The sequence below is a fragment of the Saimiri boliviensis genome, chromosome 2 (genome assembly GCF_048565385.1).
Source record: "Saimiri boliviensis isolate mSaiBol1 chromosome 2, mSaiBol1.pri, whole genome shotgun sequence".
In the NCBI taxonomy this organism is placed as follows: Eukaryota; Metazoa; Chordata; class Mammalia; order Primates; family Cebidae; genus Saimiri; species Saimiri boliviensis.
Genome location: NC_133450.1, coordinates 65,197,009 through 65,222,687, shown reverse-complemented (window position 1 = coordinate 65,222,687; position 25,679 = coordinate 65,197,009). Strand labels below are relative to the sequence as shown.

Genomic DNA, 25,679 nt, shown 5'->3' with positions numbered 1-25,679 from the left:
GAAAGGCTAAAGAGAGGGGTCCACTGAGCATGTTCACTAGTCAAGGGATAGATGCAGTGCACAAGTCAAAATGCAAAACTCATTTCTCTTCACGTTGACCCCTCAGAGGTCCTGAGGATTGGAGACCTCCTCCTTCAACAGAGGCCTGCTTCCCACCTCTTTCCAACATTCACTCTTGGAGGGATGGCTTCAGAATTGAGAGCAGGATTCTCAGTTGTTTCAACTTGAAACTGTTCATATTCCTATTAACAGTGCATCATTCTTAAATCTGCACTTCATCGGAAAGTTTAGTATGGAGAGAAACATTCCAACACAGAGCGTGCTAACTACCAACTCATCATAAAGTTTAAACTAGTAATCATATATAAAGATAAATGCTGACTATAAAATAAATGGAGTTATATTCTCACTAATACAAAATTGTGAACATAAAAATAATTTCAGTTGCGCTTTGGAGTGCACCCATCATTTATAAATTTTAAGAGTATTCATGGCAATAGACGGGTCATCCATAACACGTTTTCATTGCTCCAATATAGTGATAACGTGGATGCCTCTAAACGCACCCGAATCCTTTGGTGGGGCTTTGGCGGATGGAAATCAGAGTGGGCTAACGGTTCCCACAAGGATGACCGAGAGGAGAGCAGCCTCTGGAAAGGCCGAGCAAGTCCTGCTGCACGGTACGGAACTCAGAGGCTGAGTTCAGAGTCTGACTGATGGCATTATCACGGGACAACTTAGGAAGTGTGGCTGAGAATCTGTCCTTGTTTAGGAAAACTATGTCTAACTACTATTTTTTAAAAATCTAAATAGCAAAATGCTGCTATTAAACTGCTGTCGAAATTTCTTGTCACCTTTTTATGGAAAGTGATATGTTAACTTGGATAACAAGGACTTGATGTCGTTTCCCTGAGATTTTTAGTAGCAATCATAGTTAAACAAGTAATCTAGAGGCTGTCGTTGCCCTGTTGTGCCATTACCAAGCTGGCTACCTTCTCGTTGGCTGGAACAGTGGTTCTCAACCTTAACGTCACATCAGAATCATTTGGGGTTTAAAAACTCATGATGTCATAGCTCTATCCCAACCAGCCACAGCACTCAGTCTAAGGGTGAGGACTGGCACCTTTGTTAATCACCCCAGGTGATTCCAATGTGCGGCTAAGACTGAGAACCACTCACCTGGAGAGGCAGGAAGCGAGTGTTACTAATTCTGGTCAAAAAAAGCCCGTGCATGGGCCAGGCGGCCTGAGCTCTCCTGCTTCCCTGCAGCTCAGGGGTGACCTGGGGAACGGAGTTCCCAGAAGATCTTGTTCTCTAGAACAGGGTTTTCTCAGATCTTTTGGTCTCAGAATCTCTTCAGACTCTAAAAAATCATTGAAGACCTAATGAGATGGTTTATATGAATTATATCTAGTAATATTTACATTAGAAATAAAAGACATGTTTAAAATGTTCACTTATTAATCAAAAAATAACAACAATAAATTATTGCTCTGGAAACACGGCATAAGTTTTTTCCACGTTCTGTGAATCTTTTGCTGCAAAAATTTGTGACTTTTGGAGGGGCTAATTTTGCTTTTTGGATTAACTGTTTTGTTTGATCCACAAATAAATAATCAGAACTACTGCCCATGTTTCTTCTCTGTAATATTTAAACACAACTAAATTAATTCCTAGCATAAAATATTATACTATGAATAAGGTCTGGCAGATAATGATGATGACAGCAACAATGATGACAGCAGTGAAGATTGTCAGTTTCAGAGAACATACCGTGTTTCCGGCCCTGCAACTGGCACTTTATATGTACTAATCTGCAACCAGAACTCAGAACACTAGTCTGATTCCAAATCAGTCCTCTAAGTTCAGCTCTGATGCCACCTCCTACAGGAAGGCTGCTGTGAGCCCTCCGCTTCTCCCTACAGTAAGTGAGACCTTCTGTTCCTTGGTGCTTCTATGTGGTTGTCACTAACAATACACAGACCACATATATTAAAGTTAATGCAACTGTCTCCCTTATTAGACCATGTGGGTCTAGAAGACGGGAACTATGTCCTCAGTCTAGATATTTCCAAGGACTAACAATACCAGACCCATACTAGGTATTAGGTAAATGAGTGTGCGGTGAATGAAGGAGTGCTGTCAATAGACATGTCACTGTCTGAAATTCGGAACAGGGCGGTCCCCTCTTCTGAATGCACGTCTGTGTGCTCTACTCTTCCCCACAACAATGGCTCAGAGGCCAGAACCCTCACCCACTCAAAGGGCGCTGCAGTGTGGTCTCATCACTTCCAACAATCCGGACTAAAAATGACAGTGACACATGGTTCCAATTAAACACAGACGTTTCCCTTCTCTAATGTAAAATTAAAATACAGAGAAGGATAACAGGTTTATTAGAAATAATGTTTTTCTTCCTAGTCAATTTCTTGGTACACACATTTCGCAAAGGCAGAGAGCCTTCACGTTCTGAACCAGGGATGAATATTAGGGCACTCGCAGGATAATAGCAGATGACTAACAAGAGTGAAATTACGTAAGTTGGCATCTACTATTTCTGAAAATAACACAACAAATGAAAGTCTTTCATTGAATTAGTACTGGGGGAAGGGGAAGGATAAACATCACTTTAATCAGAATGGATACAGCTGGTTAAGAAACAAACCAAGCAGGTGGGGCACGGTGGCTGGAGCCTGCAATCCCAACACTTTGGGAGGTCAAGGCGGGTGGATCACCTGAGGTCAGGAGTTAGAGACCAGCCTGATCAACACGGTGAAACCCTGTCTCTACTAAAAGTACAAAAATTAGCTGGATGTGGTGGCATGCACCTGTAATCACAGCCACTCAGATGGCTGAGGCAGGAGAATTGCTTGAACCCTGGATGTAGAAGTTGCAGTGAGCTGAGATTGCCATTGCACTCCAGCCTGGGCGAAAATAGTGAGATTCTATCTCAAAAGCAAACAAACAAACAAACAAAAACAACAAAAACCCTGTATTTTATTGTTTCATAGAACTGAAATGCTAAGTGCCTATACAGACACTGGATTTTGACTTACGCAGGTAAACAGCTGGAAACACTGGCTCTAACCAGCATATTTTTAAAGAACCTCTTTCTTTTTCACCATGGCAAATGTATTCTCACATTATATATCAGATGACAGCACTATTAAGGTAGAAATGGGCAAACTTAGGCTTGAAAACGGAATCAGAAGTTAGAATTAGGACATATTTCCAATTTCAAATCCAAGACTCTGCAGAAATAAGTTTCCAAATAATCAGGTTCAACAGGTGAGCCAGGGAGAGCACCTGGGCTGTGGCACATCGCTCACCTGCCACCTGGCTTCAAGAGGTCCTGCCACCGCCCCAACCCTCAGGGCTGTGTGCTGCACCCCAGCTGCCGCGATCCATCTAGGAGACAATGCACCTCTCCCACTCAGTCACAGGACACAGGGGCTCTGAAAAGCCACTGCAAGACCCATGGTACCGAGGGCTGATGCAGGCAGGTGAGAGCTTGCTCTGAAATCCAGCTGGTCTAACAACCTGAATGGTGCAGGGGCATGCGACGTCCTGGAGCTGAGGCCATCTGCATTTCCTCAAGCCAAAGGCTTTCCTTGCCTTCCCACCTAGATCCTCAACAGAAAATGCTATCTTGGACACCTGATACAGAGGCAAAGTGCCACTTGAAGAACATTCTGATCCCCACATCCAGGGTTTCCTTCTGGGCTCCCCTCTCCATCACCATGTGTGGGGAAAGGCAGCCAAGGACCCAGAACTGTGGTGGGAAGGCATTTCCCCACGGGCCAAGAGGACCAGGAATCAAGAGGAACCAAGGCCACTGACCTCAGGGCACCGAGCCCAAGCTCTGAACCCCTCCTAGGGTTTTCTGACCCATGCTCCTATCATACACTGAAGGCTGTTAAGAAACCCTGCCTGCCACAAGTAGGACACTGGGGAGGGTGAGCTCAAATTGCCCTTGCAGGTGAAGTTTTTCCAAAAAATGACCTTTTTCTAATGCATGTGACACCTATGGTGAATTTCACAAAGACCTCAGCTGTGGCAATTACATGTGAGTCCTATTCCACCAAAGTTCATCATCCAAAGGGATCCCAGAGCCATTAATTCTGTTAAGAAAAGGCACAGGCTGGGAGTGGTGGGTCACGCCTGCAATCCTAGCACTTTGGGACGCTGGATGGGTGGATCACTTGAGGTCAGGAGTTCAAGAGCAGCCTGGCCAACATGGTGAAACCCTGTCTCTATTAAAAATATTAAAAAATTAGCTGGGTGTGGTGGTGGGTGCCTGTAATCCCAGCTACTTAGGAGGCTGAGGCAGGAGAACTGCTTGAACCCAGGAGGTGGAGTCTGCAGTAAGCTGAGAAGGCACCACTACATTCCAGCCTGGGTGACAGAGTGAGATTCTATCTCAAAAAATACATACATACATACACACATAAAATAATGCATAACTGATAAATTAAGTGGCTTAGTTATACTTCATATCACTGTATTTTTCACATGCAGCGTTGCCAAATAGCTAGTATATATTATATTCCAGCTCTCCATCTAACTATCCGATGGCCTCAGGTAAGTGGCTGCAGTCTGAAGGACCCCTTCCCTTCCCTCTTTCCTCACAGCACACAGATGAGCTGGATCACAGATGGAATCTGCCCACCCGGTGACTTGGCAAGCATTCCAGTGCCAGAAACAATGGACAGTCACATTACGTGATGTGTGAAAAACATCCTCTACCAAGAGAAAGACGTCAGCAGACCACCTCACATGAGGCTGGCAGGATTCGGGGCAGCTCCTTGCTTCCCAGCCCTGGAGAGCTCACGCCATGCCTCATGGGTGTGAACGTGGGAGAAGGACGGCACGTGGCCGCACCCCAACCCCCATCTCTGTTTGGCACCCACATTCTTTCTGCCTACTGCTGCAGCGGCAGACACCTGCCCTGCCCACACTTTTCTGACAAGTAGCTGAGCCACTGCAGTTGTGGGCACGCAGAAGTCACCCGCTGCTAACGTATCTCTGTACCTGTTTTCCCTTGATCCTGAAGTGATTCCGAATTACCTGTCAACTTATTCAGCTTCCAGCTCTTGGAAGGTGTGCCCCCAAAACAATTAAGAAAGAGCAGCAGCTCCAGCTCTTCAAGACCCTGAGTATTAAGCAGCAATCTGAATGACTCAGCATTCTGTCAGCTAGCTCTGCCTTAACATTTTCATTTTTTAGCAGGAAAAAAACATTCTGTTTCTCAAGATAGGGCTTGGAAATCAGTCCAACACTGCAGACTGCTGGCAGCTCTGTGCCCTTCTGTCTCCGTGTGTCACCTGTGCTCGAAGAACCAGAATGTCCTGGGGGTTGAGGATGGGGAGGAGGCGGGGGAGCTAGTGATGGCTGTCTCTTATTTCTTGAAGGGAGAGGAAGAGGCGTGAGGGTCCACTCTCTCTTCCACCCTCAAAGCAGCCATATTTCTCCATACCTTTTAAAAACACATAACTGCTGTCCCCTCATCCCCCTGGCGCCCAGGAGTTAAGACAGTTCCCATCTTTGCTGTAGGGTAGTCCTGCTTTCTGAGGAGGCGACTCCAGGTGGTGGCTCCTTGCACAGCACTGCCACAGCTCTGCTTTCCATCTGCTGTTTCCCTGGGAACGGCCTTCACCCCATGTGTCCCCAGTGTGACAGCAGGGGCGGGGCCGTTGCCCACACCCGGTCCCACCAACCATGAGGGCTCCTGCTGTGGGCTTCTCTGATAAATAAATCACCTTGGTCACGATTCTAGCGGACACTTCCCTTTTTCACCAAGTGAAAAAAGGATTAAGAGTCATAGCCTCAGGTCACAGTTTCCCATTGACTTTAACAGAGTATCAAGCACCCTTTAAACTTGACAGCATGTGTCTTTTCCTGAAGGGGAAAGCTCTTTCCAGGGAAGCTTCAGGGAGGGACCCCAGTAAGGCAGGGAGAGCCGGGGACATGTCGTCACCGGTGGGCATGCGGGGCTGGCGCAGCATGCTGCTGGCAGGCATTGGCAGGGCCAGGCGGTCACAGGGAAAGCATGGAGGGAAGCCGTTCACACACATGCAGGAAGGTGCCAGCTGTCAGAGCTAGCTGCCGCCGGTGGCTCTGGGCTAGAGACAGTACCTTCTGGAGGACTACATTGGGCAGATGCTTCCATCTCCACCTAAACCCTCCCTGATGCATATTCATGAGGCCACGGCTCCAGACGGAAGTGCCCTTCTGCCTGGGGAAGGCTCTCTGAGCCTCTAGGTGTCTTTGACTGCTAGAGTCCTGGGGAAGCCTCCCAGGTTGGGACATTCTAATTCTGAACGCACACGCCCCAACTTCAACCTGAGTGGCGCTTACTGCTGACCTGTCAGTCTCCTATCATTCCACTCAATCTTGTTTAAAGAAAGATGCTACAGAACTAATTAATGAGAATTATGTTACATTAATTTTAGTTTAATTAAAATAGCAAAAAAAGGTTATACATTAGGGCTGAATTTTAAAAAGTACCACCCCTCAAAAATGGTAGGGTCATCACGGAGGGAGGGTCTCATATATGCACGGATTTCTTTTAAAGCTACTTTATTCTATTAAGCAGGAACAGAGACTAAAATAAACCTCCTTGTTGGCTAGTCACTTCCTGATCATGATAGACATTCTTGAGCGTTAGAAAACGCAACTCAATAAAATGCTAGTCTTAATGGAAAGAGAAAAATGTCACTACTCCCTTGAATTCCTTTCTCAGACTTATTATAGATATGCTCTTTCATTAATGTGTTAACTTTCTTCTCCCGGTGACTTATTGCTAAAGAGAGCAGCAACTTCACTAGAATCAATGATAGGGAAAACGGAGCCAAGAGCTCAAGTCGGTAATCTTGATTTTAGCGCATTCTTGGAGAGGGGAATAAAACATCACACAGATTTTTCTCCAAAAAGACAACTGCTAGGACACCTGGATGGGAGCGCCCAGGGTCCGCTAAGGAGTGACGAGCAGCCTGCAGAGAGCCCTGCTGGCTCGTTCAAATCCTGCTCAGCCACCCCCACTCTTCTGGTCCTAGCTGCCCAGCATGTAACTCAGGTGGAAGGCAGTTGACTGGTCCTTAAAACCAGTATCCATGACTGCCAGACCATAAGGGCATGTGTGATTAGAATAACTATGAAATTCACATTTTTACAGATGAGGAAACGAGGCTGAGGGAGACTCGGTGAGTTGCCGGGGTGACTCTCCAGAGCTGGCCCTTGATGGTGCAAGAAACCTGGCAGGGAAATCTCTTTAATGAAGCACCTAACGTGTGATGACAACACCAACACATACCTCTTTTCTATTATGGGCTGTTTTTAGGTCAGAAATAAAGGCACATCTAGGCTGAGCTGGATTTCAGAGGGTGGAATCAACTCTTAAGGGTGGGGGCCAGTATTTGCCATAAGCTAAAGGCTCAGGTCATTCAAATGCACTGGATCCCCATATCCACCAGCATTTCCCCAAATGCAATCCATGGAACACTGATTTCCTAGGGTGGAAAAAATGATTAAGTTAGCTCGGGAACACTGGGTCAAAGTCAAGAAAGTCTTGAATTTTTTAAAGTGCAGGACTTCTCAGAATATTTAATGTGATTAAGGTGAACTAGGAAGCACTAGGCAGGAGACTGAGTATTGTCCAAATATATCTGACCAAAGAGATCAGTGCTCTAAGAAACATCCTTTGGAAAATGTGACAATTCATGAATGACAAACACCACCAAAAGCACTGATAGGGTGGGCGTGGTGGCTCATGCCTGTAATCCCAGCACTCTGGAAGCCCGAGGTGGGATGATCACTTGAGCCCTGGAGTTGGAAACCAGCCTGGGCAACACAGTGAGGCCTCCCCTCTGCTAAAAATTAAAATATTAGCTGGATGTGATGGCGAGTGCCTGGTGTCCCAGCTGCTCAAGAGGCCAACGTGGGAGGATCGCTTGAGCCCTGGAGATCCAGGCTGCAGTGACCTGTAATCGTGTTATTTTACTCCATCCTGATCTACTGAATGAGACCTGTCTCAAAAAGAAAAAAGCAAAAAAAAGCACTGATTCCACATCCAAGGAATTGAGCAATTCCTTTCAATTTTGGTAGATACAGTTTTAAGTTTTATGATATCTGATCTTTTTTAGAAAAATTAACAGTTAGAATTGCTCTCCTATGCAGCAATAATAATTGCATTAATTACAGAAATGTCAAGATCCAACTGGTTCTCTCTCCCTAAAATGTACTGGCCACCCGCCTTGGAAAGGCAGGGCGTCTCATGCTTCCAATCAGTGGCAGGAGTGCTTCTCATCCACCCACTGCACACCCCGAGCTGGGCCTTTTCCCTGCAATGCCTTATTTTGTAGTCCTCAGATCAATACTGCCTCCTCATATATAAACCCAAGCTGCACTGAAGAGCATTAGGATCTCAGGAGGGACAAGCTCCAGGTGGCAAAGTGGGCAGGCAGGTGGCAGAGGGGTCCACGTCATCTCAGCATTCCCAGCACTCAATAACCACAATGCACATTCCATGGTGGGAGGAGTGTGACTCTGGAGGCCCTCGGAAGGGTTAATAGATTGGTAAACTACTTACTAACTGAAAAAAGGGAAGGAAAACCATGAAAGTATGCTTCTGGAGGGTTGCCTTGGAACAACAGATCAAACCGAAAATTAAAACCAAGAAACGAAACATTTGAAAAATCAAAATTAAGGCTGAAAAAGCGAAAGGAGTTCCAATAACCTTCCAACTGTAAGTCTGGCTATCTAGAATCATATTTCCATTCAAGAGTGACACATGTTTTTCCACTAACAATTTTTTTTTTTTTTTAAACCAAAGAAAGGCCAACTGGGCATTCCCCATCCATTTAAATGTTCACCCAGCACATGAAAGCTGACCGATTCATGCAATGTGTTTTGTTTCCTGCTCTGGAAACAAAACACATTCCAAAGGGAAGGGAAAAATAATCAAACCAGCAGGTTTCAGGTCTTTCCACACATTAACCCTAATCATGATTCCAGTGGTTTATAAGGTTGGGCTAGTTTTCCTTTCTATGAAGTCAAAGGGTGGGAGGGAGAAATTCATAAAACTTCAGGTCCCAACGGAAAAGTTGGGACTTAAATTCATTACAATTTTAATAAGGAAATTCGATGTTTATCAGTATGTTTTCCCCTCTCTAACTAAATGCTGACTCTATTGGAAGGGGTGGATTCTGGAGAGCTAAATACCTGGTCACTGGCTAGACACTCCCTGAGGATGGAAAGATGACTTCAGCTTATCAAGAATAAACAACTGAGCCTGCCCAGGACATACTCCATTGAGCAGAAAGCCCAGTGGGTGCTCATCACACCAGCAAGTCACTGATTAATCAGACACAAAGTGCCTCACTGGAAGAATCGGGACTTCAATCTTCAAAGGCTTGCAGGAGCACAGGGCTCCCAGGATGCAACATGAAAGATATTGGCAGGTGGGTCTGTTGTGCAGAAAAGAGTGGACGGGACAGTGGGAACATACCATGTTGTTCTAGAACAGGAAGATCCCATCTTAAGACAATTAACTCAACAAAAGTCAACATAAAGAATTTTTCTGGAAAAATCGAAGTTGGCAATTGCCGGTAGGCATTGTATTAAGGGAAAATGTCTATTTTAAGAAGTGCATTAAAAACAACATACACAGCGTTTAAACAATATCTTCATCTTCCACTTCATAAAAGGGCCATTCCCAGGGAAGCAAAGTTCAGAACACTTAATATGCAGATAAGTACGGTCAGCGGGTTTCTCAGCGTGGATGGTTTATTTTAAATGGTAATCTCATTTCTGCCCCAGCTTTCTGTGTGTGAGCTGAACACAGCGGGTGAGCCATCTGAAAGATGCGCACATTAGAGAAAGCGGTTCTTTCTGGCAGCAGTTTCCCCTTAAGAGCTTTTGTTCAGCATATAACTGGGCATGTGGAACAAAGATGAGCCCTTGTCATTCATAGATACAGAGATTAAATTTTCTGGCAGTGCTGGCAGTGAACATTAAATAAATGAGCGAAAGAAAACAAGAATGGACTCCCTGGGTCAGATTCAGATTTAGGTCCCATTTAAGAGTTTTACCAACCAGCGTTCGCTTTCACACAGGGATCTTTCCTGTTGTCGTTGCTGTTCATGGACAGGTTCTGGAACTTCCTAAAGCTGACTTTCAAAATTTCTGTGTTATTTAAAAGCAAGATTAGACTAAAATACTGTTCAAATTTTCTGCACAGTTTCACAGCACAAACCCTACCTTTTCCTTCACTGCAAATGGAAAACAGTTTATAGCACTGTTTCTCAAAATGTGGTCTAAAATCCACAGGCACTGGACTCACAGGGGAGCAATTTATAAATCCAGATTCCCGGGCCCCACCTCAGGCCCAGCGAATATCAAGTTGGGGGTGGGGACCAGGGGATCGGCTGCTTTAAAACTTCTCTGTGTGATTTTAATACACGGTAAAGTTTGAGAACCACATATTGAAAGTGCTGTGGCCATGATCTTTAGAATACAGGCTTGATGATTACACACTGGTTGGATTCATTTCTAAATTGAAAACAGGAGTTTTAAGGATTAAATTCTTACTTGCGAAATGTTGTAATTTGCCTTTTCTTTAATAGGATTAATTTTTATGCATTTATATCAAACTCCAGGAAAGCATGGAAGGACCCAAGAATTAGAGGCAATATTCTAGCAAAGCTTCCATCTTTCCTGCCCAGAAGGTCTCCTTTACTTTTCAAAGAGAAGGCTGGAACTTGGGCTCTAATGTCTGAATCTCAGGTTTCCTTCTGCCCCAAACAGCTTTTGGATTTTCAAATGAGCAAGATTTCTCTCTGGCAACTCTGATGAAGTTTCCTCTCCAGCTTATCAGTTAGGAAGATTATCAGAAAGTAAAACAGGCAAATGAAGTAGGTCTAACAAGAAAGGAAAAACCATGTTTACAGAGAGAGGGTTCCCGGCGGGGACCTGCATCACTGAATGAATGAGCCGCAGGGGGCCACACAAAGGTATCAGGTTTGGGATGAGAATGAAGATGAGAAGACACAAACAGGTGGAGAGGAGATTCGGTTCTTGAAAGAGGAGAGGAGGAGGAGGAGGAATCTGACACTAAAAAAGTGAAAGAGAAAAAAAGGATAAAGGCAAAAAAAAAACTTTAGAAACACAAAGAAAAAATAAACTAGCTTTTAATATACTCACATAAGCTGCAAAGAAAATGAGGTCATGTAATAACACAATCATTCCTCTACTTGACAATAGAATACAAGTGCTTTTCGAAGAAAACAAATTTGTTTTTCCACTGGTTATTTAGTTGGTCTGCAACACCACCATGGAATAAAAATAACTCAAGGTTTACCTGGGCACAGATTCAGCAGTGTGATCCACTGAAAATAATACATCTTTGGCCTACAATATCCAGAACATTCGAGAGGAAACAATTTGCTTTTCAACTGGAAAGGGTTAGAACTTGACTTTACATAGATTTGTTTTTTATGAGAAGCACTTATATACAGTTTACTTGAAAATAAGGTTTTCCAAGGTGCAGAGTACTGAGTTGCAACACTATGTGGTGGTCCCAGCATGATGACAGGGGGCGCTAAGCCTTCTGGGGTGGTCTATGGTTGAGTGGGCTGGTTGGGCACTCGGGGAAAAAAGTCAGTGCAGCCGCCTACATGTCTAACAGCTGGAGGAACACGTCCCAACGGGAAGACCACTGCAGCTCCAATGAGGAAATTTCCCAAACAAAACGGATCAGAATTTCAAGTGAAAAGACTAACTTTACTTTGGATAGGTATTTGGTGATATCTACCAGTTATCAAACATAAATCCCCTTACCCTATATTCTGTTTTAAAGGCAAAGGAATAAAATAATTTTTTTCCATTCTCTATTTAAGGAACTACCAACTTATTCCAAATAAAAGACAATGACTCAGAGCTTCAAAGTAAAGACTGTCACTCTATTTGAGTCCTCTTTCACTGGCTGGGGCCTATGAGATGGCAGAGGCGGGAGGAAGGGACGCCCGAGGTGATACCTGAGGGGAACTCATGTTCTGTATGGGGCTATTTTAGTTTGGCACGTCTGCTTAATAAAACAGAATTCCACTCTATTGGCTACAGTGGACTCGGCCAGTTCAAAGCTTATGGACGTGGGTGACTCCTCATGTTGTTCCACATCCATCTCTGCATATGGACAATTTCAGAGGTAGGAAACCGTATTCTAGTTAAGCAACCAGTTCCAAAATCACGAACACTGAGGCTGCACTCCATACGGACCCAGGATATATAATAATAGTAGTGTAGTTATATATTTTTAAGTTCTTATCAGTTAGACATATATCCTGAACTCCTAACAGGCAAAATAGGATATTGAGGACTTGCCTTAAAATACTCTAGGAGAAGCAGGCGTGGGACGGGAGAGAGGTGAAAGGAGAATGCTGATTGCTAAAACTCGCTGGTGGGTAATGGGAATATTAGCATCTCTGTTTTGATGTATTAGAAAATTTTCCATAATAGAAATTAAAAAAAAAAAAAAAGAAGAAGAAGAAATGTGGTTCTGGGGGAAAACAAAACCAAACCGATCCAAGAGGACTAGTGTCCTGGCAGAGGAATCTGTCTGCACAGCGGGTGACCCTGGGCCTGGGCCCAGGGGCTGGCAGGCGCTCCACGGTGGAAGTTCACCATGGCTGTGGCTGTGCTCCCTCACGGAGGCCAACACCGCGGGGCTCTGCTGGTGTCGGACGCCTGTGCCCTTTAAAGGGGATTTAGAAAAGCAGTTAAGTGTCGGGCATGGCGATGAGGAGATGCCACCCGCCAGGGCTGGGTTCTCCCGGGCCACATTTGATCTCGGGGTCACTTCTGTTTCACTGGGAGTCATTCTGACCTCGGATAAGATCCTTTTCTCTTTTCCTCTATAGCCCAGTTGCTTTTCGAGATGAGCAGGGCTGCAGTGGGTATGCAAAATTAGCCGGCTCCTTTAGCACATGAACCGAAAACTGTGTAAAGGCAAAGGGAAGAAAAATGACTGTGGTCATGCTGGGTGGGTAAGAATCCAGAATGTAAAATCCATGGGTCATGGAATACTATATGGCTGTAAAAAATAATAAGGAAATTCTCCACGGGTGGGTATGCAGGCATCTTCAGATACGCTGTGAAGTGCAAAATGGCAGGTACTCAAAAGCATATATAGTGTGTGGTCGTTTATGTAAAGGGGCAGAGGAAATGATATATATGCTTGTTTGTGTGAAAAAATACTGGAAGGGCAAACAAAACGCTGATAAATGTGATTTTCTGTAGGAACAGATAAAATGGAGGGGCAGGGATGGAAGCAACACTTCTCTACAGCACCTTGTGAATTAGCTTTTAGCTTTTGAATTATGTAAATGTATTTCCTCTTAAAATCAAATCAAGCTGAGAGAAATAAACAACCTGTGGGTGGTTTGCAAGGCAGGCTCTCCACACAGGTGTGTGAACGACAGCGTCTGCCCCTTCTGTGACAGTACCATGAGCTGAGTCATAGGCAACCGGGCTTTATTAATCAAGATGGAGTCATTTTTTTCATTTCTAAGCAAGCCTTCCTAATGTGTAAGTTTCTTTGATTTACACTGTCATTTCAGAATGTTTTACCCCTCATTTACGAGTATGAAAAGGCCTCCTAAAATGGCTTTCCATTTTTCTGATTTCCTGGTCTCTTGGTTAAATTGATAACGTGCAAATCAGTATTCTGTAGCTGCCTGGGGAGGGATGGGGGAAGCGCGGGGTAGCAGGAGTCTCAGAGGGACTCTCGTGGATGACACAAGAATGAAACCGTCTGTGGCAGTGTCTGGGAGGCTGTGGCTTCCCTTTGTTGTTGAGGAAGGGCACAGGAGCCCGCAGTCCTGACTCCAGACACCTAGGCTCTCCGGAAATGAATGGGTGCCCCACCAGAGAGAGTGGCTCTATCAGTACCACTAAGCAGAGAGGGAGGAGGAAGACCGGGGGGCCGGGCCCAACCCGGGAACAGTGGCACCCCAGACTGTGGCACACACACACACCTCCCCTAAACACTGTGGCATCTGAGAGAGATGGGAGACTCTAGACCACACTAGGGGAAATGTCCCAAGGGGCAACGGGAAGAATGAATAACAAGGACCTCATTCATTCTCTGACGCTATCTGTTCTCAATTAAAGTCTTGGGACCTCCAGGGTAATTCAGGTCCAAGCCAGCTGGAAGCAAGGGGGTCTGAATTTAGTGTGGCTGTTCTCACAGGGTAATTAGGAGGGAGAAAAGGGGGAAGACAGCGCTGGGTAGCCACAGCAGCTACTTTGAATCAGCGGAAATTGCTGCCAGTGCTATATAGTGAGTTTCACTTCCTCTTCTCTCCCTGTGTGCCTCACTTTGCAGTGGCTAGTCCTGACCGCCTGACCTCTTTCCCACAATGACGGGGCCTAGACAGGTCTCTCTGGCAGGAACTGGGACGAGGAAGAACTCTGCTGTGCTATTCCAGCCAGGGTCTCTGCCTGGTGTGCAGTCTAAGCCCACCAATGACTGCTAACCTGTCTGGGGTGGGGGTGGTCAGGTCACTCCAGGGGGTGAGTTTCCCTATGGTTCAGTTAGTCCACATTTTAAGCAGTGGCTGCAAGCCAGGTTAAACTGTACCAATTTTTCAATTTGTACTGCTTCCAGCGCCTAAAAATCTATGGACCCAGGAGCCGCAAGACCTTTGGATCTGACTTCTCAAGCTAGCTTTAAATTTGGTAGAAGGGAGCCTAGGGCAGAAATGCAGCCTGTGAGGCAGCTGAGGCGGGGGGCCTGGTGTGAACATCACATCTGGCTCCCAAAGGCCCTGTCGCTCTCATCCCACCTAGATAGGTTTTTCCAGGGGACAAGCTGTGGCAGTGTGGGACTCAGGGCTGCTCGCGGCTTTCTTTGGAAGGGTTCTGGCAGGAGCTGGGATGTGGCACAAGGACAAGAAAAAAACCTCGTGGTCCCTTTCAGGCAGCCAGCCCATAAAAGACCAGGCATACCCAGACAGAGATTAAGCTGTACACGGTCCCCTGTGGGTGGGGGAGAAGGAACAGGAGGAGGTTCCAAATGAAGCGCTAGAATGATTTTTAAGGCTCAAAGAAGAGTGAACTTGTATGTTTTGTGGGTCTGTCAAGTCACCCAGATTACCACTGAATCGTTGGTCCAGGCTGAACATCCCTGATCTGAAAATCCAAAATCTGAAATGCTCTAAAATCCAGATGTTTCTGGGTGCTGATATGACACAAGCGGAAAATTCCACACCTGATTTCATGTGATAGGCCACAGTCAAAATGCAAGCAAAACTCTGTCTCATCATGAACAAAGTTCTTTAAAATATTGTATAAAATTACCTACAATTAGGCTATGTGTAGAGGTGGATATGAAACATAAATGGACTTTGTGCTTAGACTTACGTCCAATCCCAGGATATCTCATTATGTTTATGCAAATATTCCCAAACCCAACACACTTCTGGTCCTGGGCCTTTCGGGTAAGGGACACTTCGCCCGTGTCACCACTGTGGGGTCTGCACAGATGGACTCAGTCCCCTGTACTTAGGCTAATGTGGAACACACACACAATGAGGTGTGCAGATTTGCTCATAGCCAGGAAGTGCCTCAGGCCTCCACATGGGGACAGGGGAACCCACCTGCCACTCTGCGGGATCTTGTGTTAGGTATATGTGTGTTTACGGGTGCAACCGATTAGAAAGTGAACAGTGATTTCAGCGAGTTCTAAAACCCAAAGAGAGAGGGAGACATCGGGAAGCAGAGGGAAAACCTGATAGGGACAGAAACCACCTTGTTTTAGTTTCAAATTTTAAGTTCCAAGAGCAAAGGGGGAAATCGATTTCAAAGCACTGGGCTGGGCAAATCCTATGACTGTCCCCACCGGGAACAAACACTTGAAAAAGACACTGCAGAAAATGAACCTCAATTGAGTGTTTAAACTATCTGCGTGAGAAATTTCTCCAACCCCAGCCCGAGCAGTCTCATCCCATGGCACGCGGTCCCAGGCCCCCACATTCTCCGTGATACCATTTTGTCCCCTCTGGCTTTTTATTCTCACCTGTCTCGGGATCGCTGAAGTCTGGCAAAGTAATTGTATTAAGCTGTCGTCTGTCAGCAATGGTTCTATCTAAGAGGCTGCTCCCACGTCCAGAATCACTGCAAAACACAGCTATAAATGTCAGTCACCTGCAAGGTGGTAGGAGGGAAGGAAAGCGAGGACACCAATACTGATTCCTAAAGGGCAATGTATACCTTTGGCCCATTTTTTATGTTCTTCAGCAGCTTTCTTATGAAGGAGGCATCCTGCTTCCTGGCTTGGCCTGGGCTGGGTTCCTTTCAGTGCTCAATACCACAAACACAGCGTAAACCACACCCAAGATCCTGGCTAATTTCGGCCTCTTTTGTGTCATTAGAAGACACAAAAATGAAAACATCAAGCTATGTTTTTTATCCACCTTATGGGGGGGAACTGATTGGCATTAGCAACCTTAGAAAGTGAAGTCTTAAGAGAGTGAGTCCGTGAACACGCCTTCCATGAAGAGTTATCTTCATGAACCAATGCTCCACTCCTGTGCTTCTAAACCTGGGCTGCATGGGAAAATCACCCAGGGCATCTCTAAAAAACAGATGGGACGCCTGGGTCCCACTGTGGACCAAACAATCAAAACTCCTGGGGTGATCAACATTTTTCAGAGCTCCTCAGATGGTTTTAAGGTGCAGTTGCTGAATTCAAGAACCCCTGGCCCCCTTTTCCCATTGTGATCACAGACATGGCCTCAACAGGTTCCCCAGAATGTACGGGGTCCCCAGAATGTAGGCCTGATCAGGGGTCCCCAGAATGTAGGCCTGATCAGGATCCCTAGAATGTGGGCCTTTGGGCTACGTCGTGTGGTTAACTTCCCTGCTGGTGTACAAGCACTGTCTAGCGTTCCTAGCTGGAGAAGGCTGGCTGCTAGGGACATGTGGGACCGGGAGAGAACACAGAGGGGTTTTGGTGGCAGCCTCCATACCACCACTCCCACCAGCTTCCTGCACTGCCCATCTCTATTGAGTCCCCTCTCCAGCTTGTGCCTACTAAACAGGCTTGGCTGTTCATCTGGCAATGTCACACAAGAGACCACGTCGGGCCTAGCTGGGAGAGAAATGGTTAAGGGATCTCAGCTAATATACATTTCTTTTTTAAATTCTAGGAAGCTTGTAAGTAAACACGATTGCTTTTTTCCTGTATCGTGATATGCTATCAAAACAGTTCCAAAAAGAATCACATCTGTCTCCTGAGGTTTGAATCTTCAATGCTTTTCTTTGAATCTGTTTTCTTTTCCAATCTGGGGGCTTTAAGAGTGAGTTTTTTTGTTGTGAAGAAGTTCACATTCTACAATAAAGGGACACAATTTCCTTCCTTTCTGCAGCTGTTGCTAAAGCAGTACAAACAAGATTTGGCATGAAACTTAATGCAGTTTACAGGCTGCAATTTCCACATCCAGTGATTTCTCTAACTACATTAGAGAAAGCCACAGGAAGCAGAAGGAAACTTCCTTCAGGACAGACTATCTGTCAGCCTCTACTTATTACATCATCCCAGCCATGTTTTTCTGCAAACTGCTCTTTTAATTGTTTCCATAACTGAGAAACAATAAATGCCTCTGAGTAGAAGACGACATAAAAGTGCATGCAAATGTTCATTAGTCACAGCAGACTATTTCCAGCATGGGCCTGTCCAGGTAGCATTTTCACATAAGTACCACTCAGTGCACATTATCTGACTATTGCAATGGCTCTCCACTTAGGAGTTTTTCTCAAGATTTGTCTCAAAATACAGTGGAACGATGACATATTATTCATCACCTTCAGGATTCCAAGACACGCCATGAGGTACTGGCATTGCAAAGGAAGGATTGGCCTGGGTTTTTGGTGGACCAAATCTGAGGTTTGTTTCAGACATTATCATCGCCCAGGCCTCCCATCTCACCATGTTTCAGTGATGTCACTACGAGGAGGCCAGTTTGGGCAAGGCAGCTTTCCCTGTGCTCACTGACTTCCCTGGTCAGATGAAGATCAGGATGGTTGGCCTATCCAGAACTGTGTGAGGATGAAATAAGATCACATAGATGGAGCATTCCGAAGATTTACAACTTCTAGGTACATGCCAGGGGGCTAGACGCAGTGGCTCACGCCTGTAATCCCAGCACTTTGGGAGGCCGAGGCAGGTGGATCACCTGAGGTCAGGAGTTCAAAACCAGCCTGGTCAACATGGTGAAACCCCGTCTCAACTAAAAATACAAAAATTAGCTGGGCATGGTGGCATGCACCTGTAATCCAAGCTACTCGGGAGGCTGAGGCACGAGAATCGCTTGAACCTGGGAGGCGGAGTTTGCTGTGAGCCAAGATCGTGCCATTGCACTCCAGTCTGGGGGACATGAGTGAGACTTTGTCACAAAAACAACAACAACAAAAACCCACGTACCTACAACACACATCTGAGGTTAATATGGCCAGCCAATTCTTGCAGCCAACTTATCCCTAGACTTCTGGTGCAACTGTAGGAAGTATGGGGAAGCTGATGTAAAATTTAGAACCTCCAAACAAAACCAGCATCTGAATTGTGAACCTCACCCACGGACACTGGCACAGGATCCACGTTCCCTCCACCCGCTGGGACACTGCATTCAGACACAACCTTAGTGTGTCTTCCCTAGTTCCTTTTGAAAACAGTGTATAAGCAACAATTAACTATTCAAAATAGAGATGCTTGGCCGGGCGCGGTGGCTCAAGCTTGTAATCCCAGTACTTTGGGAGGCCGAGGCGGGTGGATCGCGAGGTCAAGAGATCGAGACTATCCCGGTCAACATGGTGAAACCCCGTCTCTACTAAAAATACAAAAAATTAGCTGGGCATGGTGGTGCGTGCCTGTAATCCCAGCTACTCAGGAGGCTGAGGCAGGAGAATTGCCTGAACTCAGGAGGCGGAGGTTGTGGTGAGCCGAGATCGCGCCACTGCACTCCAGCCTGGGTAGGAAGAGCGAAACTCCATCTCAGAAAAAAAAAAAAAAAAAAAAAAAAAATAGAGATGCTTTTGTTTCCACATTGAACGTTTTCTCTCTAAAAATAATGAGGGCTGGGCACAGTGGCTCATGCCTGTAATCTCAGCACTTTGGGAGGCTGAGGCAGAAGGATCGCTAGAGCTCAGGAGTTCAAGATCAGCCTGCGCAACATAGCAAGACCTCACCTCTATTGAAAATAAAAAAGTAAGCCAGGCATGGTGGCGTGCACTGGTGATCCCAGCTATCTGAGAGGCTGAGGCAAGAGGATGGCTTGAGCCTGGAGACAGGCTGCAGTGAGCTATGATCATGCCATTGCACTCCAGCCTGGGCGACAGAGTGAGACGTCTCAAAAAAAAAAAATAATAATAATAATAAAAATAATTCGGTAGTTGTGACTGAGAATTGTACTGGATGCCTGAAGCAATTTTTAGTTCTTCTTTTACATGGTGCAGAGTGTTCACCGATCAAGATTTGCACTTGACCCCTAGAATATGGGACAAGAGGCAAAGAGAGGCCTTGGCCAACCCTGAGTCTCCCTAACTTTCTCACTCTGGCCAGTCTCTCCGGTAAGCTGGAAAGTCACCTTCCCATCTCCCTCTGGAACACATGTGCCTGGGCACTTCTGTGAACCACCCACTTCCTCCTCATAGCCCTGTCGCCTCACCTCTTCTCTGCTGGGCCCTTAGGCTGCCAGGAGCACTTCTCAAAGAGGGAGGCGGGAAGGGAGAGAAACTACTCCCGGTGAGTGATGCTAGCTGAGGGAGAAGGACCCCCAAATCCACGGTAAGTAAGCAGGAGGTGCTCCACACGCACTGATGTGCACATGCAGGGATTTCTGTTCCCTATTGTGACTGAAAAATCAGAGGAAATTGTAACGGGAGTTAAAGTTATACTGGATATTGGAAGCCTCTCTTGGAAATGCTCTATCTGCCACAGCCACACAGAGGTTAAACAGAAGTGATCTGGTGGCGGCGGGGTGGGCTGGGAGGCAGAAGCCTGGAGCTCCTGTCTCAGCTGTGCCTCTTCCCAGCTCCTGGAACGGTGCCTGGCACACAGTAAGTACTGCACCTAAGAGAAGGGCCTCGGCTAGGAAGCCAGAGCAGAGGCAGACGGGAGAGGAGCTCTCGTTTCTCTCCGGGCCTCATAGGCCTGGATTAGAAGAATCAAGGTAAGTTCCTGATATCCTGGAGCCTCAATTATCTCATCAGTAAAATGGTTATGAGATCACACGACCTTTGCCCATTTTATAGGGCTGCTTCAAAGATGGAATGAGGATACGCTTTATAAAAAGAAAAGCTCCGCCCAAATGCTGCTGACTGTGAGGATGACATGGGATCTCTGACTCCTAACTGAGGTTAGAGCCAAAAAAAGGGTACGTGACTATGTGTGTGTTTAAATGCTATTTGTTGGCCGGTAACTGAATTAGGACTTTGGATCCTCTGGAGATGTCAACTCATGGATGCATGATGGAGAAGGGTCAAGTAGCAGCGACAAGAGGGGGAAGGAAGCAGTTAACAAAAGAACATTAAAAGAAACGGCTGTCAGCTCAGGAGACGCGCATAGTGTGGAGAGAGCTTTGATGCGAGCCAGGCCTGGGGCTGAATCACTGTTCTGCTACTTATTCAACTGGAAAAACTTAGGCAAGTTCTTTAGCCACTTTTAGCTTCAATTTTCTTTTCTGTAAAAGGGAAGTCTCGGTAGCTATCTTGCAAGGCTAAGGCAGGGACTGAAGATAACACATCCATGGCCTAGTACAGTGCTGGCACAGAGAAGTTTCAATAAACGTGGTTATTATCATCCCTGGCTGAAATACTCTGAGATTCAGTTCAGGGAGCCGGCTGGGACCTTGTGGTGAGATTCTGGTCAGAATTCACGCTGTCCTGGGTGGCCAAGTCAACATGCACCAGGACTGAGAGAGCCTTACACTTCACCCAGAGAGAGGAGACAAAGCATGAGACAGATTTCTATCCTAAATGCAGGCAAAACTGCAGACTGAGGGAAATAGAATCCAGGCTTCTGAAATGACAAACACCTCGCCAAATGTAAGAGAATGCCACCCACCATTCTGCTCACAGCAAGAGACACATCTCCAACTGCAGGTGGAACGCTATTTGCAAGTTTTCCAGCGCTCAGTTTAGCGACTAGCTTGGTGTAATTTTTTTTCCCCTTTAGGCAAAAATCGAGAAGAGGGAACGGGTTGCTGAGAATGTGAAGCTAGGGTCTGTTCTCAGTTTGGCCACTCACTCCCTGCTACTGCCCACGGCTTTCTCGTCTTACTGCCCCGGAGGCCTGTGCAGAGCCTGGGGTGGATCTGGAAGCGGGTGGGGAAGACCGGGAAACTGGCAGCTAGAGCAGAGGGCCCCATGACAAGCCAGCATGCTCAGAAGCCAGGGTGCCTGAGCCGGGCAGTCAGCACAGACCAGCTCCGGGGAGAAGCCAAATGCCGCCTGCCAAAATGCTTTCTGCTCAGTTTTCATTTTGTTTTATTTTAAAGAGGGCCTGATTCTTAGGTGCTTGTGCATGTGATTCTACCCTCCTCCAAAACCCTGGATGCCCTGATCCCAGCCCCTCGGAAGCTGAAGCCACAGTGGCCTCACTCCGAGGGCCGCCAGGTATGCCCTGAAAGACACAGCCCTTCCTTCAGGCTTGAGTCGCTGCCAGGGTCACCTCTTACCGAGCAGACTGGGGAGGATGTCTACCTTTACACAATGATAAGGGCCACAGGAGAAACACTGATCTATATCCCAGAGAAAATCAAGTTAAAGAACCAGACAGGACACTCCTTAATAAGGGCAGCTGGATACACCACCCCTCCCTCAAGGCTTTGTGGGGAGCTGGAGGGGGAATGGCGAGTGACCAGTGGGGCCTCTGCTGCCTACCTCATCCATCAGTCCCCACCAGACACTGCCTGGAGCCAGGGTCCCCCCACTCTGGCCCTGAAGGAACCTTCAGGAAACGGAGGAAGTATGGCCACAGCCCAGGCATTTGGTTAAGTATTTTTAAAAAGCTTTCCAATTCTGCTATTTTTTTTTTCCTCACATTCAATATTCTTGGTTGCTAAGTGGGAGGAAATGTGGGGAGGTGGGAGAGGTGTGGAGAACTGAGGGAAAATTGGCAACATGAAGCTGATGGGTTTATTTTTTCATTTCTAAAGGGGGTACAGGCAAAGGAATGAGCTCCGGGGCCGAGGCAACCTGCCTGGGCAGCATCTCCTGCTAGCTGGTTCGTAGGCAAAGACTCCCCCAAATCCTGAAGATTTCATAGGCCAGGAGTGGGGGCTTTCGGGGGAGATAAATATGGACAGTTTCTATTTTTGCTTCCAGGCTTAGAAATGTAGAATTTTTAAAAAATTAAAATGATCTTTATTTTGAGAACATATCCACAAAAGGGAAGAGGCTAGTCTCATGATTACCTTTCACCAAGCGAAGGGTGGATGCGCCCAGCAGCACAGTGCCCTGCCGTTCCTGTGCCTGGGAAGGGGACTGGCAGCTCGGCGGGGGCCTCGGGCTGCCTGGGGGTGGCCGGGGCAGGGCTTGGACAGCACACTGCTTTCCAGGCAGAGCTCTCTGCATTCCAGGTGTGCTGCCTGCAGGGCCTGGGGTCACAGGTCTGTCTGTCAGTTTCCAGGGGGTCCATCCCCTTAACAGGGTCCTGACTTTGAACATCTCTTTTTAACTGCAGAAGCTTTCGTAAAATGAAATTTCACAGGGAACCATCTCTGTTCTGTGCCTCGTAGCCCTCCCTCCCTGCTGGTCCCTGCAGACCACGGCCACCAGCCCACTGCCCGCCTCACCCTTAGCACTCATTTACATTTTAGGTGACACATTTTTAGGCTCCTGACTCTTAGAAGTATGATATAAACTGCCCAGGCACGTTGCTATGAAGGTGAAAAATACCCTGAGTGTTATAAGCAGTTGAATTCACTTGAATCACTGTGTTCCTTCTCATTAAATGACTTCCTTCACTTAGTAATCTAAACACACGCAAGGGAAAACTGTTCAAGACTTGGAAACGGGCAAATAGGCTATTGGGTGTTTGTCTGCGGAATGCTGGGGGTTGACCAGCAGACCTTTTCCGGATTATTTGACTCTAAAGGGGTAGGCACCACTGATTCACTTCCCACCGACTGGGCTGCTGACAGCACCGTAGGGGTAGATATTCACCTGCAGAAAACTGGTAACGAGGCAAGTGAACTTTGTTTGAGGGAGAGAGAGTTGATGTCGCCCTGTAGTAAGAACCGCAAACAGGGCCGGGCGCGGTGGCTCAAGCCTGTAATCCCAGCACTTTGGGAGGCCGAGGTGGGTGGATCACGAGGTCGAGAGATCGAGACCATCCTGGTCAACATGGTGAAACCCCATCTCTACTAAAAATACAAAAAACAAATTAGCTGGGCATGGTGGCGCGTGCCTGTAATCCCAGCTACTCAGGAGGCTGAGGCAGGAGAATTGCCTGAGCCCAGGAGGCGGAGGTTGCGGTGAGCCGAGATCGCGCCATTGCACTCCAGCCTGGGTAACAAGAGCGAAAACTCCGTCTCAGAAAAAAAAAAAAAAAAAAAAAGAAGAACCGCAAACAGTATCTTTCATCGTCTTATAGGATGTTATTTTTGTATCTACTTGCAAATCATTTCAGCACTCCTGCCTATGTGTATCTGTTCTCAACTCTTCTGTGAATAAGTCTTAACATTTTTCTGGTTCCTGCATTAGTTAATAAGGTAAATAAAATCTTTGACCTGTGTTGATTTTACAGTTGTATGAGTCATGATTTTAACTTTTCCACAATGATATTTTATCATGCCAATAGCCACTTCTCTTCTTAGTAGTATTCGGTCTGTTTCCTGTGTAGGTCTTTTAACTATTGTGGCAGAAACCCCATCTGGAACACATAAGTGACTGGTCTATACATAAATTACCAGAAAGATAAGACTTATGACTTGTCAAAGTTGTTAGGTAAATAAGTGGTAGAGAGAAACTGGATAAAGCTCCATTGTGCATTGAGCCCAGTGGGTCACTATGGCGGTGAAAGCTAAAGAATCCCAGGATCTGGAGGCTTCATCAGCCACTGGGAAAACAGCCCTTAAAAAGGAGTGTGAAGCTCCACCACCATGATCTGCCACTTGTGGGGGCCTGGAGGTACACAGGGGTGACAGAGTGAATGCCTGCTAAATGCCAGTCAGAGAGGGCCCTGATAGGCAGGGACCCATGCAAAAGCCAAGCAAAGCAGGCCCTGCTGGCCTCTTACCTGGGGTTGGTGAGGTTGTAGCAGGATTTCCATATCTGCAGCATGTGCTTACAAGTCAGGAGCGCCTCATCCGGGCCCCGGCAGAGCGACTCCAACTTCACTTTGGAAAACAGTAGTCTGCAGTGGAGAGACAGAGAGAAACCACCACAGCTCAAGCCACAGAGTCCCCATCTCATCAAGACAAGTGGTGGGCTTAGCCGCAGACGCAACGATACTCATTTCAGAAGGGGAACATCCACATGCGTGGCCCAAGCGAAGCGGGATTCCAGAACTGGCTCAAGGTGTTGCTTTGCATAGGTCTCACACAAAGGCAGATGCAAGCAGGACATGACTCCCTGCGGTCGGGCTGAAAGCACCAGAGTGGCCAATTTTATTCAGAACACAGGGAATGTATCAAGAGCATGCTTTTTTAGAACCAAACCAATTTATCTGTGAAACCTCAAAAACTCATTAAAAGCAAACCTTGGTTTGTTTACAGAATTACACAGGAGACATGACTCAGTTGATATAAATATCTACAGATAACCCTCCACAATGATGCTCACAATCCTGTGAGCTTTGAAAGGCTGAGCGGAAGGCCCATAAAGAAGGGCAGCCTCCGGCATGGGCCCGTGGATCCTGCATCTCCCCAGCCCTGCTACTGAGGGCCTAGGGCTCGTTCGGTGATCACTTAGGTCTTTTTTCCCTATTTTTGTTATGATCAACTGCTTCACCCTCCATCCAGAACTTCTGAGCACTACGCTCAAAATGTTTTCTCATTCATGGCCCCTCAGGGTAATGCCACTTCCAGATTCTACTTATGTCTCTCTGCGGACATTGGCCTGAGTGCCTATAGACATCAGCTTTCCTGGACCCTGGACTTGTCACCACTATCCTAGTGAAAGTCCCAGTATGAGCCCAGGTTTTTTTCCTGGTGGTCTTCTTGTTCCCTGACTTACCCAGCTCTCAGATATCTTATTATGAGGATCTCCAAAATTCCATTTTTGTTACCACCTTGAGAAACTACAATGATCCCTTACTTACCGTCTGTAATATAATAACTCAAAATGCTGTATCTAGTCCTTTAAGGCAATCCACCAACTAGCCACTCTTCTTTCACCATCTCATCTGATCAGACCCTTTACTTCTGTCAATATAATTCACAGGCCAAATGCTACATTTCTGGCACAACTCTATGGCTATACATGGCACGTCCTCGACTGTAACTGCTACTCATGCACATCTTTCTTTAATTCTTCCCAAATCCAACTAAAGCCCCGCCTCAGGGAGTCTTCCGCCAATACCAGTTTTACTCCCTTATCTTCTCTACTCAGTATGTGCCATATTAGCTGGTGTTTGTGGTTAATAATAAACAGAGAAAGAAGAGAGGGAGGAGCTCCTGCTGACT

General features: G+C 46.4%; 1 protein-coding gene across 6 annotated transcripts in view; it reads right to left on the bottom strand.

Moving 5' to 3' along the window:
* TTC7B (tetratricopeptide repeat domain 7B) overlaps positions 1 to 25,679 on the bottom strand; it is a 269,079-nt gene that overhangs the window by 53,484 nt on the left and 189,916 nt on the right. For 3 of the 6 annotated variants that reach the window (XM_039469195.2, XM_039469193.2, XM_039469194.2), the window contains 2 exons: positions 24,293 to 24,409; positions 16,073 to 16,170 (listed from right to left, as the gene is read on the bottom strand). In XM_039469195.2, the coding sequence (XP_039325129.1) occupies positions 16,073 to 16,170; positions 24,293 to 24,409 (215 nt within the window). Of the gene's footprint in view, positions 1 to 8,587; positions 8,639 to 10,944; positions 11,110 to 16,072; positions 16,171 to 24,292; positions 24,410 to 25,679 lie in introns of all 6 variants that reach the window. The other 3 variants (XM_039469191.2, XM_039469192.2, XM_039469190.2) reach the window with 2 other exon arrangements.